General features: G+C 43.6%; 1 protein-coding gene across 1 annotated transcript in view; it reads left to right on the top strand.

Moving 5' to 3' along the window:
• LOC109306591 (neurobeachin) overlaps positions 1-16,211 on the top strand; it is a 529,566-nt gene that overhangs the window by 376,385 nt on the left and 136,970 nt on the right. Inside the window, exons 20-21 of the mRNA XM_019530077.1 lie at positions 1,861-1,963; positions 13,423-13,538. Of these exons, the coding sequence (XP_019385622.1) occupies positions 1,861-1,963; positions 13,423-13,538 (219 nt within the window). The remainder of the gene's footprint in view (positions 1-1,860; positions 1,964-13,422; positions 13,539-16,211) is intronic.

The following is a 16,211-nucleotide window of genomic DNA, read 5'->3' as shown; positions in this document are numbered from 1 at the left end:
TAAAAAATAATTTGGACAGCTAAAATCAATGTTTGTTTTTAAGCATTTCTTTCAATTTTTTTCAATTTAAATTTTCAGGTTTGCATGAAATTAGAGGGGTGGGAACAGACAATTTAGTAATTACTAGGGGTGCTAATTACTAGGGGTGCATGATAGAGATTTCTGGGGCCGATACTGAGATCTGATTTTTAAGGAGGCATATTGGCCCATATCAATCCAATTTCTGATACCAGCCTGGCAGCTTGGAGAGCTCCGTGCAGCTAGTAAGTCTGGTGTGGTGGAAGGGGAGTGGGGAGGGAAGGTGTGTGTGGGGGGGCAGATCAAGGCCCCCAAGGTGAGGGAGTAATAGGGCTGGGGCAAGCGTGGGGGTGGGGGGTGGCTCCTGCCTCCACATGCTGCTAATCTAGGAGCCGCTAGCCCGGCACTCACCTGCTGCTCCGGCAATTCTCGCTGCTTCTCCCGCCGCTCATCCAGGCAGGCGTGGGGCAGGGGGGTGCCCCTGGATCTGTGCAGGGTGGGATGGGCTCAGGCCGGGGCTGCACAGGGCTCTTCCCTGCCTGCCCCATCCCTACACAGATCTGGGGGCTTCCCCTATGCCCCCCGGATGAATGGTAGGAGCAACAGTGGGAGCTGCCGGACAAGCGAGTGAGCCCCAGACCAGCAACTCCTGGATGAGCAGTGCACAGTGGAAGGCTCCCCCCCGCCCCACTGCCCCTCAGACAAGCTGTGGCTCCATCCCATGCCTGCACCATCCCAGCTGGGCAGCGCTTGCCCCTGCCTCAGCCCCTCTCCTCTCTCACTGTGGGGGCCTTGACCTGCCCCCCATGCTCCTTTCCTCCCTCCTCCCCTTCCACCACACCAGACTTACCAGCTGCTTGCAGCTCTCTAAGCTGCTAGGCTGTGCTCCTCGCTGCCTGTGTGCTGCGCTGCAGCTTCATGCATGCAAGAGCATTTATTGGCCAAATTACTGGCCGCATCAGGCTGATTTCTGATACAGTCAATTTTCTTTAAATTGGTGCCGATCTGATATTGGACCAATGTATCAGTGTATCTCTAGTAATTGCAGTATACTGTTAAAAGCTTTATAAAATCACATGTTAAAATATATTAAAGTAAATATCCATAAATGAATAAAGCATACCTGCTTTAAACCATTCTGTTCATTCATCAAAAAGGGCAGGCAGGGACCAGAAAAGGAATGCAGCTTGGCTCTGGAGTTCTGTGAACATGGGGAGAAGCATTGGCAACCCAACTCAGGGGTAGGAAGCAGCTCCCCATATTGACAGCCCTGGGCTTCTGGCTGTCAATAGCTGTGACCTTCCAACCTCCACTCTGAGCACAGCCCTACCAGCACAGTCCCCAGCACCTGCAGTGGCCATCCAAGTGCTGTCAGAGGAGTGCACACTGCCCACTGCCTTGGATTTCCTTACCCCCATACCAGATTTTTTTTTTACATCTCCATTCAATAAATTTTGAAGAGTATCAATGGAAAGATCTTTCCCTCAGTTTATGAGTGACAAGTGAAATCAATGTTTATTGGTAAAAAATCATATCCTGTCAAGCCTATGTATAACTTATACAAGCCTGGGATACATATTTTTTAGATTTAGTGCTAAAGAAGGCAGTTAGTTAAACTGATAGCTTCAAAGCACAGAACATTTCAGGAGCACCTATTCTTTACCCTTGAAATTAGTGAAACATTTCAAGAGCCCTGATTCACAAGAGGACGGACATGGAGCTATATTAGCTTTGCAAATAAGTACTAAGTCTTTTGAAAAATATATTCTGAAGTATTTTGTAGATAAACATGATTTTGTGCTCCTGTGTTTTTCTAAGTTATGTTGTCTCCTTTTGGCACAGCCTCCGTTATGTTTAATTTTCCTGACCAAGCCACAGTAAAAAAAGTTGTGTACAGCTTGCCTCGTGTTGGAGTTGGGACCAGCTATGGTTTGCCACAAGCCAGGTAATTTCCTTAAAATATTTATTGTTCTCTGTTCATATTTTTATAGGAATAAACAACAATGGCTGATAGTTGAGAATATTTTATTCAGTTGCAAATATTTAAACATTATTAATGTCTAGGGTTCTGGAATTCCCATCACTTCAGTGTGTCTTGAGCAGCAATATTCCTTATAATTATGTGACATGTTATAGAATATGAGCATTATGTAAACATTATTTAAATTTACCTTTTACCTGTCCAGCAAATGAGTACACTTCTTTGAGCAATAAGAAATAAGACAAGTGAATGTATTTGTTTGTTTAACTCTAGAAAGAACAGGATTCGTGTTTGTTTGTTTACATGACTCTGTGTTAGCAAAGACTGATGTGCTATTGTGTATATTAAAACATAAGGTCATGAACTGAATTGCCGTGTTTTAATATTGCCTTAAGTTGGGGGTGGGAGAGTTGCTTTTCTAAACGGCAAAAAAACATGGGACTTTGGTTTTGATTCCACAGCCCATTAGTGTTTTGTACTTTCCAAGGTCTCTGGCAGACATTACACTTAAGATGCGATTAACCAGTTAATTGTAAGTAGTAACCAAGCCACACTTTCATGCAACTAATGATATGATAAAACAGGGGATAAGCCACAAAGTTATTACACAAAATAATGTAAAATAATTTTATGGCTGGTTCCCATCATGCCTTAAATTGAACACACGGCCAGCACTGACTGGCAGTCCCCACCTTGGGTGCACACCAGAACCTTCAAGACTCCAGTGTGCTCCCATGGCTGGGAATGCTGGTAAGCTGAGCAGTACACCTATCTGTGGGAGCACATTGGAGCCATTCACTCCCAACCACTTGATTGGTATTCCCAGTTGCAGGAGTATACCAGAGTGAAAGACTCTGCAGCTGGCTCCAGCACCTGGGGCTTGCCTTCCTTGTTGTGTGAGTGAGGGGGCTGTGTGTGCATAGTGTGGTGTGACAGCAATAGACAGTGCCCAGCAGAGGCTGCGCCCCTCACTGCGACGTGCAGCACTGGCCAGAGCTGTACCCCACCAGGCACCTGCACCAGGCGGAGCACCCTAAGCATCCCTGCCTGCTGCTGCTGCACCATAGGGGGAGTAAGGGGGGGGTCTCTACACTCCCCACCCTCCCTCACACCGCACAAATGTCATGCACCCACACCCTGCCCCTACAACTTCTTACATATACACAGCCCCGCCAACATACCCCATGCTCCCCCAAACAGCCATACCCCTTCACAAACCCCATCCATGCACACACTCCACACAGCATCATATACATGCACACACACCACCATACATACCATCCCCCAATATACAAGGCTAAGAATTTATTTATTTATTATGCAATGACCTCTATATACACTACACAAACACAAATCATGACAAAATATTTTTTTAAATAAAATTAAAATATGCTATAGTAGGTGTTTGACTTCTAGTATATGATTTGTTTTCTTTTTGATTATAAGATGGCAACCCCTCCTCCCAAAAGTAGTATTTCTGGGGGACAAGAGGAGGGACTTCTGGTGACAAAGGACTCAGGATGGGGCTTCTGGTCTCAAGATGGCAACCAGGGGGTGGGGCAACTGTCAAGGTGCAGGGCTACCCATGTGGCCCTTGACAACTCACCAAAACGCATCAAGTGGCTCTCCACCCAAAATAATTGCCTGCCCTTGTTATAGACTTACAGTTTTATTGTTAGGTATCTAAAGTTAGGTGCCAAGAACCATATGTAAATGCAAGTACAAGTGGCGTGGTTTTGCTGAGCAACCTTAAATCCATTGTCAGTGGAAATCACACCTTCTTCTTTAAGTGCCTGTCCATATTGTCTTATTTCTTGTGCATGTACTACCTGTTGTACTTAGGCCTGAAGTCTTTTGGCCAGGAGGTGTCTTTGGGATTCTGCATGCATCCTTAATGTCTAGTGCTCAACACTGAGACCAGAAAGGGCAGAATAGCTCATCTGCCCATCAGTTTCTCCTCCCAATGTGCGGGAAGGAACCTAATATTCATTTTTTGACACACTTAACTGGTTTTCTGTAGCATATGCAAATATTAGTGTTAACTTAAGCTTAGTTTATTAGCATTGGTTGCCTTTTGACATGTGTTTGGGTTATATTTCATTTCTCCCTTCACTGGAGGTTTTATTTTCTTGGTAGCTAGCCTTCTGATGTCTAATCCCAAGTGTTTGGAGATTAAGTATCCTCATCTCTCCTATGATAGGAAAACGCATGTAAATAAAGACATGTCAGACACTGTTTTTCCCAGGAAACTTGTGTAACTCTCATGTTCAATTTGTAAATCCTTCAGAAAAAGAACTTTGAAATCCATGGAACTTAATTTACAGATGTTTATGCTGGATCACTCCATGAAGCCATCCTTGGAAAGTAGTCTTTCTGATGCTCTGAACTTTATCCTGAATGTTCCAGTAAGCTCATTAGTATGGATCTCCAGAATTCATGCCAGAAGTGTGTGGCCCAGTGGTGGCTTTATTCTTGGAGTTTCTTCTGTGCACTCCTTGCCGCTGATTAGTTGAGGGCCCCCATCACTTGTGGCTAACCACCTGCACCTGATGGCTGGATGGTGAAAACAAGAGCTGCAGTTTCATGCACAGGTGGTGAGCATGAGTGGCAAGAATCAAACAATGGTGCCCCACCACTGATTAGCAGAGGGAGGACACGTAGGGGAAACTCCAAAATTAAAGAAGCTGCTGTGCTGCATGCACTTCCAGCCTAAATTCCAGAGATACCTACTCATTAGCTCAAGAGCACTGTCATCCAAGGCTCTAACTTTTGTTTCTGATGAGATATAGACATAGACATAGACATATAAAAATAAAATTATGGTTGGATATTTTACCAGTCAAATATCAGTCAAAAATTGTAAAAAAATTGCCTGTGGATCCAAATAATACACACAAAAAGCACAAAGTTTCTATTAAGAATTGTATCAAAAACAATTTTAAAAAATCATATTTCTGTTGAAAACTGCAAAAAATGTAGGTTGGGTTTTTTTGTAAAATTGCTATAATCTTTGGTCAGAAAATATGTAGTCAGCTGACTGGTCAATTGACATTATTGGACCAGTCAATTGACTGGCTTGCCAACTCTAAAAAAACCCCCTTTCTGATAAAACAAAGTATCACTTTTTACAAAAGTAAAAAATGAGACTGATGGATCTTTCAAGTTCAAAAACTGATGAGATAGTTCAGATAGGGTGGGAACTCTTCAGATATATGAACTTGCTTAAAGAAACCATGGTCCAATGTATGCCTGTTCAGAACAGAGATCTTGGCTTGGTTCTTTCTGAAGCAGAAGGTAAAGTGAGTGAATTTCCTTTTTCTCAAGACAGGATACTCTGCCCCCATCCTACTCTCTGACATACTGACCTGTCTCCGAGCTTAGTTTCTGCATATTCCTTCCTCAGACATTCCTACCAGGACTTTCTAAGGGGACTAGTTACTTTTGATGACAAATTCTCAAATGTCAAGATTTAGATACTGTTAAGTGACCCAGTTTTCACCTCCAAAAGTCATACCCAATTTAGGTGACTCAAGGTGGGGAACTATAAACTAAGCTATGAGAATAGCATTTCCCTCTCAATCTGCTCCTTGATCGACTGTTCGAACAAATCTCCCTTACGTTTTTGTTTCATTGTTGCCATTCCAACCATTTGACTAAATTTTGATCCAGCAAGCTCTTCAGTTTGTGCGTTTAACATTAAACAGATTAATAATACCATTGATGTCAGCAAGAGACTTGCATATTTACTGTTAAGCACATGTGTAAGTGCTTTCCTGGATTTTGAATTATCCTGTGGGCTCTTTAGCATAGATCCTATGTCTTACTGCAAATCTGTCCAACTTCTTAGTGGCCAGGGGCCACATGCCCCAGGCTGCACCACATGCTATGGGGACCACACCAGCATGGGCCAGGGCTGGGCTATTTTATGCAACTCTAATCCAAATAATAGTATTAATGATGATAGCACATGCATGTGTGTGTTCTTATCATGTTTTTCATAGTTTTCCATAAACCTGTGAATAACATTTTTATAGCTTAAATTTTATGAGGACTGGTCATTAGATGCAATGTCTGGGTGCTGTAGTAAATACATTTCCTCTGGTTTCATTTTTGATACCATCAGTTTCTTTGTGCTCTCAAACATGTTACCAGGGTTATAATTTCTGCATGTCTGATACTACTGGAAAAATGAAACTGCACCTTTTATTTCAAGCTGTCTCTAGAGTCTCACATAGGTCTTGTTTAGTTATGGTAATGGCCACATTTCATTCCACAATTCAAAGGCCAATTCAGGGCTTTATCAGCTTGACCTTAACTTACTCTCCATTCAAATTTATAAGGTAGTAACAGCCAGGAAAGTTTGTTTTAATATAAAAGGTTAAATACTTTATTTGAAATATTTTTTAAGTTGTGAACATGCAAAATGAAAGGTATTAGGTAAAAGATTTTTTGTGTGCTTCACTTAAAGATATTCTTGTACCTCAAGCAGAAATTGTACGAGTCATTAGTCATTAATATGAAATAATGCCTCCAGTTATTAAGAAGAAGAGATACAAATGATGAAGTTACTCAATGAAAGGAAATGTCTCTTTCAGCTGGTATTGTGACTCAATTCACTGTCAGCTCAGTGCTGCCACTTGTTCTGCATCAATGACTTGGTGATGGATTTCCAGATTTCATTCTGGCTGGTTGTAGAGCTTGCTTTTGGTGAAGAGAGAGGTGGAAAAAAATCAGATTTGATGTCAGCCTAGCATAAAGTCTTTTTTAAAGCTTTGATTAAGAATGATTATTGGATTAGTGTCCTTTTAGAAGAAATCTGTGACATTTCCAAACCTTTTCTTCCCTGGAGGTAGGAACTTTTTGGTGAAGTACTTATGCAGACTAGACTGAGATAACTGAGATTGTCTATGCAAGATGCTTTAGTCAAGATTAGAGTTAATTACTGCCCATTAAGCAACACTGTCTACACATGCAGGCACTTACTGGACAGTAATATGCTCTTATCGTGAGTGAATTTACTACCTGTAAATACAAGCAACAAATTTACTCCTGGTTACTTACTGCACAGTATGCCACGCATAGATGGCTGACTGGCAGCAAATGTGCTCCTGGGCAGCTGGGCAGCAGGAGGCAAGATATTGCTCCCTGCCTCTGGGAGCTGCTTGCTGCCAGTGTGGGGTCCACCACCGGAGCCTGGGCAGGAATAGTGTGCCCCTGCCCTGGCAGCAGGGAGCTTGCAGCCCTTGCTTCATTATCATGATCGGGTAGTGAGGGCTGGGAGATTCTTATCTCTCAGTCCTGGTCCCGCAGTCACGGATCCTGGGCTGGGAGATTCTTATTGTTACTGTGGAGCTCAGTCTGGGAGTTAAGAATCTCACATTTCCAGAACTATAATCCCTGCTGGTGGGACAGGGGTACATTGTCCTGCCCTGGGCTCCAGTGGCAGAACCCACCCTGGCAGCAGGTAGGCAGCAGTGTCCTATCCCTTGCCAGGAAATGGTTGTCTCCTAGCCCTGTGCTCCCTGCCAGCCCCTGGGCCAGCACCAAGGGGAACCTAGATTTCCCCATGGCTGCTGCAGGGGGCCAGCGCTGGGCCAATGGCCAACTACTTCCATGAGCAACAAATCTGTTCCTGCTTCTCTGCATGTGTTGATGCTTGCCTGGGGTAGGTTTACTCTAGAGTAAATTACTCTCGAGTAAACCCACCTTGGAGCATTTGCACATGTAGATACATCCACTAAGTAGCAAATAACTAGAGTAAGAAACAAAAGGTTCTACCCCACATCTATAGTAACTTCTTCCCCCATAAAAGGTTACGTAAATGTTTAGTAAGCATATTTAAGGCACCATAGCACTTGAAAAGTTAGGTAGTCTTACTATACATCAGGAGGTCTTTATGTAGTCTCTATGGTTAGCTCTTGATCTGCTGGGATTTTGCTATCCTCCATAACAAAGATAACGCAGCCATATGTACATCTCCATATTTGTGTTGCCATATCCAAAAAGAGGCACAGTTTTCAAAGATGGGCAGATTTAGCAAAACACATAGCAGTAGGTTCTTCCTGAGCTATCTGAAATGGAACAGGTATGGAACCAATTTATTGTGCATAATTTATTTCAGTCTCTGCTGAAATAACTTACAGTCTTTACAGCTCCTTAGATATATATACAAAAGGCAGTTTTCTGGGTATATTTGCTTTCCAACACATTTCAGTCAAATTAGGAATTCAAATACAAAATCCAGCATTCGGGGACAAATTGCACATTTGTAAGATATCCTTGAGGATCAGGTCTAAAACCAGTCAGTAGTGTGTGCTGGTGCATACGAGTTGTTTTTGGCATTGGGGAATTAAGAAATCTCTAATATAAATACTTTTTAATTTTAGTTAACTTTATTATAGTAGTAACCCTTATTGCCACTTTGCTGAAACCACAGCTTAGTTAGTGTTGCACAATTACAAAAAACACCAATAATTAACCTACATTGTTTTAATTCAATTAACATGTATGTTAAAATAATTTTACATTATTTATTCAAGGCCAATGGAATGGAAATTACTTGTAAAATTTTGAGTAGCGTATGCTATATATGTGTCAGTTGTTTTACAGCATTGGGCTACCTACATTTTGCAGAGAAATAAGAATATATGAACTGATGTGAATTTATATACTGTTATTCAAGGACAAACCAAGATTAAAAAAGATATCCATGCAATTGTGTAAGAATTTGTTTACTAATTTTAGATACAGGAGTTCCCTAGTTATTCACAGATTGGCAACGTAAGCCCCTGGCAGACATTACATTTATCCCATGATTAATGTGTTAATCAGCCAATTTATAACACCATAAAATGGCAAAGCAGCCATAATAACATTCCATAAATAATGGACATCTCTGTGGCTGGTTCGTTTGGTGTCTTAAATCGACTATATAACATGTTGTGTTCCAGATCAGGGCCTTGAGTTGATTGTCAGTATCAGGTAGAGATACCCCCAGGTCTACAACTGGCCCTTTGAGGCCAGTGCTGACAATCATCTGATTGTCAGCCCCGGTCCTGGACAGTCCTGGATTTCCATTTGGCCCTGGACAGCTTCATGTCTCGAACCAGACCTGGGGCACTCTGCGGTTGATGCCAACAATCAACTGCTTGTCAGCACTGGCCCCAGACAATCTCAGGTCCCAAGGCTACCCACAGCCCAGTATATGAGATTGGTTTGGGAGCAGCTCTGAGTCCCAAGACCCAGGGTTGTTTGTGACCAGTCTTGATGAACAACTCCATAGTGGCATAGCAGGATATGCAATGTTTGAGGTGGGGAATAAAATTCCTCAGATTCCAGTGGCTGTTTTTTCAAATGGCTGCCAGGGGCCTTATACATATACTTCTTTTATGCATATATGCATTCTTGTATCCTCTGTGTGTATGCCTGGATGAATCCAGTATTTTATTAAGGGGGGATACAGGTGTAATGACTAGCACTGCACCCCACTCCCAGCTATACCCTCCCCCTCCTGGGAGACAGGAGCAGCAGATGGAGAGAGGAATGAAGTGGGGGGGGGGGGCAGGTGGGACTAGTATATATAACTAGGCTCTGCAGCCCCAGTTCAGCTGCTTGCAGTCTCCCCACCACCAGCCATGAGCAGTCTGGCCTCTGGTGCCTACCACAGAGCCCAGGCTTCTCATGGCAGGCACCAGGATCCACTAATCCACCCTCCCCTCTACTCTGCCATCCACAAGGAAAGCAGCTCAGCTCTCTGGGCACTTTTGGTGGCTTCAGGGCCTGGCAGAGGCAAGATGGAGGTATGGGGGTACAGGGTGGCTCCCCCCAGGCATTCAGCTCATCTCCACAGCGCTCCCCAAGTGCACCCAGGTCTGAAGAGAACCCACCCACCCACCTAACTCATCATGAGACACAGCCCTGGGGAGCCAATGAGTCCCCACTGCATCTCAGGGGGTTGGCAGCATCCTATTGGTGCCAGGTGGGCAGCCACAAGTGGGCCAGGCTGGGGGTAGCCATACCAATTAATCATTTAACTGTTGTAATTCAACAGGTTAAATGGATTTTTTTAATGGTATTTATATCCCTAATGCATAGGTATCTAAATATGTGTTTGTGTGCATGAGCATTTCACCCACTTTTTATGAGACACTGTTAAATATTATTTGCACGTTTCCTTCTATCTAAGTATTAATTTGGCCCCTGGAACTATTTTATATGACTACTTCTTAAGTGAGGATTTTGATTGGGATCTGCCAGTGCTCCTGCTGGGACTCAAGCCCAGAGGTTCTCAGTTAAAGGGTCTTTCTCCTAGGTTATGATCAGACCAATTACTACAGTTGGGGTGAGGAAGGAATTTTACCCCCTGGTCAGATTGAACCGTTGTGGGGGAGGGGTTGCCTTCCTCTGTAGTGAGGGGCATGGCCCTCTTCCTTAGTTCTCAGGTATATTTTAACAACCCTTGTAGTAGAAGGACACTGACAACATCACCCCCTTGCTTTACTGATGGCAAATTTAGGATTCTTTTTGTGTCTTAGGCAACATGCCTTGTAGTAACAGGGTTGTATGCCTTGCATGACAGTTGATTGTGTGGTTTTAGGAATAAGTTAACGCAGACTTGTGTGTGATGGTTTGGATGAGAATAATCCTGCCTTGATTGGGGGTGGACTAAATGACATCCAGAGGCCCCTTTCAGCCCTTCTTTTCTATGTTTCTAATTTAGAAAAGGAATAACAGTCTCTCTCTCTCTCTCTCTCTCTCTCTCTCTCTCTCTCTCTCTCTCGTGTAGGAGACATAGTTTAATTAGCTTATGTATTTATGTTTGTTTGAGGAGGAGAAGATTTTATCTGTATTGTATGTAAAAAAAAAAATTTAGGCAAGCATTTAATTAGTTCTGCAAGTGGCAGGGTACACAGCATTCTTTACCTTTTGCTGTGTGAGTTCCACAGTCTAGGTCAGATTTGTACAAAAATTCTCCTTCCAGGACTTGCAAACCTCCCTTTATTAGTCAAGAGTTTGGTTTTGCCTTTGGAAGGGGATTGTGGGAGATCACAAAATCCCCAAGATAGCTAACATTTTTCTAGGCTGGTGCAAAGTGGCTAATATTTGCTTCCGATTCGGCCAGTTTCGGGGACAGTGATTTGATTCGGTGATTCAAATCACTGTCCCGAATTGATTCAGCCAAATCTGATTCAGAGATTTGGCCACCACTGACTCAGCCAAATTTCCAAGTCAATCAGGCCCCATCCCCTGCCCACTCTCCTAGCCCTGTCAGTGGCTGCCCTGCCTGGCTCTAGCATCCTGGGTCTTTAAAAAAAACCCAAAAAACGAAAAGCCCCACACTCACTGGCTGCTGCCAGGTGGGGAGGCAATCCCTGCTGCACCCCACTGCCCCATACTGCATGGGGGGCTCTGCCACGAGCCCCCAGAAGCCCTAATAGCTGCTGCAGCAGCCAGTGAGTGTGGAGCATTTTCATTTTTCTTTTTAAAGAACCGGGAGCTGGAGCGTGGTGGGGCAGCAATCAACGGGGGGCTGGGAGACTGGACAGGGGATGGCGGCTCATGGCAGAGCCCCCCATACAGTGAAGGGCATTGGGGGCAGTGAGGATCACCCCTCCCTTCCCTGCCTGGCAGCAGCCAGTGAGTGCAGATCTTTTTTTTTTTTTTTTTTTTGAAACCTCAGGACGCTGGGGCCAGGTGGGACAGGTATTGATGTGGCTGGGAGTTCAGGTGGAGGTCAGGGGTGCTCAGAGGGGCTGGGAGAGTAGGCAGAGGATGGGGCTGGGTAGGGGTGCCCCCCATGATCCACTCCCCACTCCTCCAACCCCATCCACTACTTACCGGCGTGGAGTCTGGGTCCAGCTCCGTGCTGTAGCAAGTGGGGACTGCCTGAATCTCCAAAGCTCTCCAAATCTTTTCCAAATCAATTCACAGAGCTTTGAATTGATTTGGACCTTTTTATTGGTTTCCTGATTCAGTTTGGATTTGGAGATTCGGCCACTGAATTGGGCCAAATCTCCTCCAAATTGAATCAGTACCCGAAGCTTTGCACAGCCCTACATTTTTCCTGTGGGTGGATAAATGCTTCAAACAAGATTGTTAAGAGAAGTAATCTGTGTTGCTAAGCACATAGACTGCTAAGTTTTATACCACTTAGATCTTTCTCAGATGTAGTTTCTTTGCTAAATAGCACTTTCAGAAATAAAATCTGGAATTCATAAACTGTAGTGGTCTACTGAATGCAAATTGTGCCCTTTGGTACCATATTTACGACACTGACAGACTCTATAATAGAGCCCTGATCCTGACTGGACTGGGGATGACAACATAACATAAAGGATTAAATAACCATAATAATACTCTAATTGCAGTTACACTTGCAGATCCTGCAAACAAACAAGCCCTTTCAGTTTGATTCTAAGAGACTCCAAAATCCAAGAATAATGTTTGCCTCCTTCTATAGCACTCCCATCTTCCCCTCAACAAATCCTTAAGAAAAATATATGATCATATGACAAAAAATCATGCAGCTTCTTGGGAACAGAGAGGGAGGCAGGGGTTGCCACAAGAAGGGGCTTCACAAACTCCTGTGCAGAGTAAAGCTTGGAGCAGTGGTGGCCATCCATTTGCTTGGAGCAGTGATGGCTAACCTGTGGTACAGGTATCAGAAGTGGCATGGACAGCCTCTGTGTGTAGCACATGGTAGATTGGGAGGGCAGTGGGGAGGATAGGCAGAATAGTGGCAAATAGGACAGGAAACAGAAAGCAGAGGATCAGATGCTTCCACCATAAGGCAGGAAGCAGAAAGCAAAGCAGCAGCTCAGTCAGGGGACAGACAGGGAGCAGAAAGCAGAGTGGCAGAGCAGGTAGGGGATCTTTGGCACTCAGAAAGGGTACAAATCTAATTTGTGGCATGTCTGCCAAAAAGGCTACTGGCTTGACCTTAAACCAGAATTCATTTACCTTAATGAATTTGTCTTAAAACACCCCTGTGGCATACAAAAAGGAATACTATCCCTGTTTTATATCTTTAAAACCAATTTACCAAGAGTTCTGCATTTTTCCCCTCCATTGTTTCAAACAATCTTACAGTCGTGATACAGAACGTGATATACTACACTTCACCCCCATGCACAAAATGCACAGTCAACCCTGAAAAATATTGCTCTGAATTATAACGATTTTGTAGCACCACACTACACTACTAAAATAAAATACAGATTCTGTGTGTGCATGTGTGTGCATGCGTGCGAGTGTGTGTGAGATAGTCGTTACTCAAATAAGAGTGGTAGTGTTTTGTTGACTTAATTACATAAAATAAAATAGTCTGTGGGAGACTGAGAAATTAATCACATTAATAAGTTTGCTGTGCATCTTAAAATTTAATGAAGCTCTTAAAATAATCAGTCTTTAAATTTAATTCCTAGGAGAATATCTCTGGCCACTCCCCGACAGCTTTATAAATCCTCCAACATGACTCAGCGCTGGCAGCGAAGGGAGATTTCTAACTTTGAATACCTGATGTTCCTCAATACTATAGCAGGTAAGGCTTCTAACTCTTTAATCCCTCATAATGTGTTTATGTTTGTCAGAATCTTGAGTGCCATGACTTGATAGAATACATTTATCCCTCTGGAATTCAGCTGCAGCTTTATGATAGATTCTGAAACACTCACATTAAATTTGATCAGGAAATGCACAACCTATCACTGAGACTTTAGATTCATGTATTGTTGTGGAAGTTGTTCTTTGCTCTCCTTCTGCCATTTCCTCTGCTGACAGCTTTGTCTGAAGCTTTATTAGAGTCAACAAACCATTGCCAGAGAGTGTCTGGAAATAATAATGGGAAAATGTAATTTCGCTACTTCATCATTCTCAGCAACAGCAACTAGACAGCAGAATAACAACAGTATTCTGCCTAGTACAGATGTCACCTGGGTTGTGGTATGATTAGATTACAGCATCTTTTCTCAGTTAGTTCTTTGAACTGAAATATAATATCAGATTAGGTATTTAAAATATGAAATAACTGCCACAGACATCTATTCTTTATAAGCAAAATAAAAGTTATTCTGACAATTGTTACTAATTAAACAATAATAGTGACATTTTCCATTCTGTTTTCTGTATTTTAGTAACTCAGGTTATTTGAAATAGGAAAGAATAAAATTTTATACATAACAAATAAAAATTTACTGAAAACTGCCTACTCTTCTACCCCTTCACTGTAACATATGAACTTTCTCATGCCTCCCACCCCAGTGAGCTTTAAATTGGGTGAATTCAGTTCTACCAGGTGTATTAACATCACTCAAGTGTAACAATTAACACATAGCTGCATTTGGTACTGATTTTCCTGCTTGAAGTGGTCTTCAAGCCAGACATATGGATATCTAAAACCCACTGTTCGTTATCCTGACAATTACAGCCTTGAGCTGTTAGTCGTTCCTCACAGTTCCCTCTGAGAATTTCTCTGGCTAGGGACAGACATTACACATAAACCAGTTTAAGTAATCAGAAACTGGTTTAAACCTGTAACAGAACACAAGTTCAGTGCACATAAACCAATCTGAAAATGTCTGAAACCAGTTTGAGATAAACATTGTTGAACGTAGTATCAGACTTAACTGATTTGGCTCAAACTGGCAATTTCTGTCCCAGACCCCTTGCTGGTTTAAGCTAAACCAGACTCCTCCAGCATTGCAGCATGCTCTCTGGGCTGGGTGGGGTTCACTGCTCCACAGCAGAGCTGGTCGCTCCCCTCTGCTCCCTGGCTGCAGCTCAGTAGAGACTGCAGGTGTCTGTCTGGCTTCTGCTTCCCCTTTCCCCTCTGCCTTACACAGACACACAGCATTAGCTAGCAGACCACATGCTGGCTATGGTCCGTGCTGTGGTAGATGAGACAAAGGCAGAATCAACAGGTAGCTGGTAATGTCCCTCTGTTGTTTTCTTAATGGGGTGATAAACACTGAGTTAGGGGTGATATACACTGTGTTATCAATTCTGTGCTGGGCTGGCCAGGAGGTGGGGAACCCCTCCCTAATCAGAGCATCCTGCTGGGTCCTGGCCATGCCTCCCCTCAACTGAGCACCATGGAAGGGATGGGAGGGCTGCTCTAGTGCCTCCTGGCTTGTAGCCTGAGCCAGTACAGGCATGTGACTGCACTTTTTCAGTCTGGAGGGGATATCTGTATGGTTACAAACTGGTTTAGCCTAGCCAGCTTAGACTAACCTGCAAAGATCAAATCAATTCTGGCTCAGGCGTTTTGAATGTTTGTCCCTACACATTATCTCCACTGAATTGGGGAACGTCTCTGTTCCCTACAAACCAGATAAAAAATTCAGTGACAAATTACAGCTCCAAAATGAGCATTGCTGTTTCAGTGATAGTTATATAATGTGGTATTTGATTAATGTAGGCCCAAAATAAGTTATAACAAAATTATCATTCTTAATCATTTAAAATCCTTTGTCCCTTGAATTCCGTATCATTTACTCTAGGTGCCCTATCATAATAGTACCTGAACTCATAAACCTTAATTAATTTATCATCAAATCCCAGGGGAGGCACACCTAGGCCATGGGCCAGGGAGGATCTAGTCAGGGAACTTCTGGAGGGACTGGATGTATTTAAATCAGCTGGTCTGGATGATCTACACCCCAGAGTGCTGAGGGAATTAGCTAAGGTCATTGCAGGACCCCTGGCACGGCTGTATGAGCACTCATGGTGCTCTGGTGTGGTGCCAGAGGACTGGAAGAGGGACAACGTGGTTCCCGTCTCCAAAAAAGGGAGGAAGGATGACCCAGGGAACTGTAGGCCAGTTAGCCTTACCTCAATCCTGGATAAGCTTTTTGAAATAATTATTCTGGCACATGTCCACGAGGGGCCAGCAGGGGAGCTAATGCTTAGGGACAACCAACACAGGTTCATTAGAGGCAGGTCCTGTCAGACCAACCTGGTGGCTTTCTACAACCAGGTCACCAAATCCTTAGATGCAGGGATAGCAGTGGACATAGTCTTTCTGGACTTTCGGAAGGCCTTCGACAGTCTCTCTCACCCCGTTCTCATTAAGAAACTGGGGGACTGTGGTGTCGACACCCACACAGTCAAATGGGTCGCCAACTGGCTGGAGGGCTGCACCCAGAGAGTGGTGGTGGATGGGTCGTTTTCAACCTGGAGGGATGTGGGCAGTGGGGTTCCGCAGGGCTCAGTCCTT

Source organism: Crocodylus porosus, unplaced genomic scaffold (genome assembly GCF_001723895.1).
Source record: "Crocodylus porosus isolate Cpor-Errol unplaced genomic scaffold, CroPor_comp1, whole genome shotgun sequence".
Classification (NCBI taxonomy): domain Eukaryota; kingdom Metazoa; phylum Chordata; order Crocodylia; family Crocodylidae; genus Crocodylus; species Crocodylus porosus.
The sequence above is the reverse complement of the archived record's forward strand: the minus strand, read 5'-3'. Positions and strand labels throughout refer to the sequence as shown.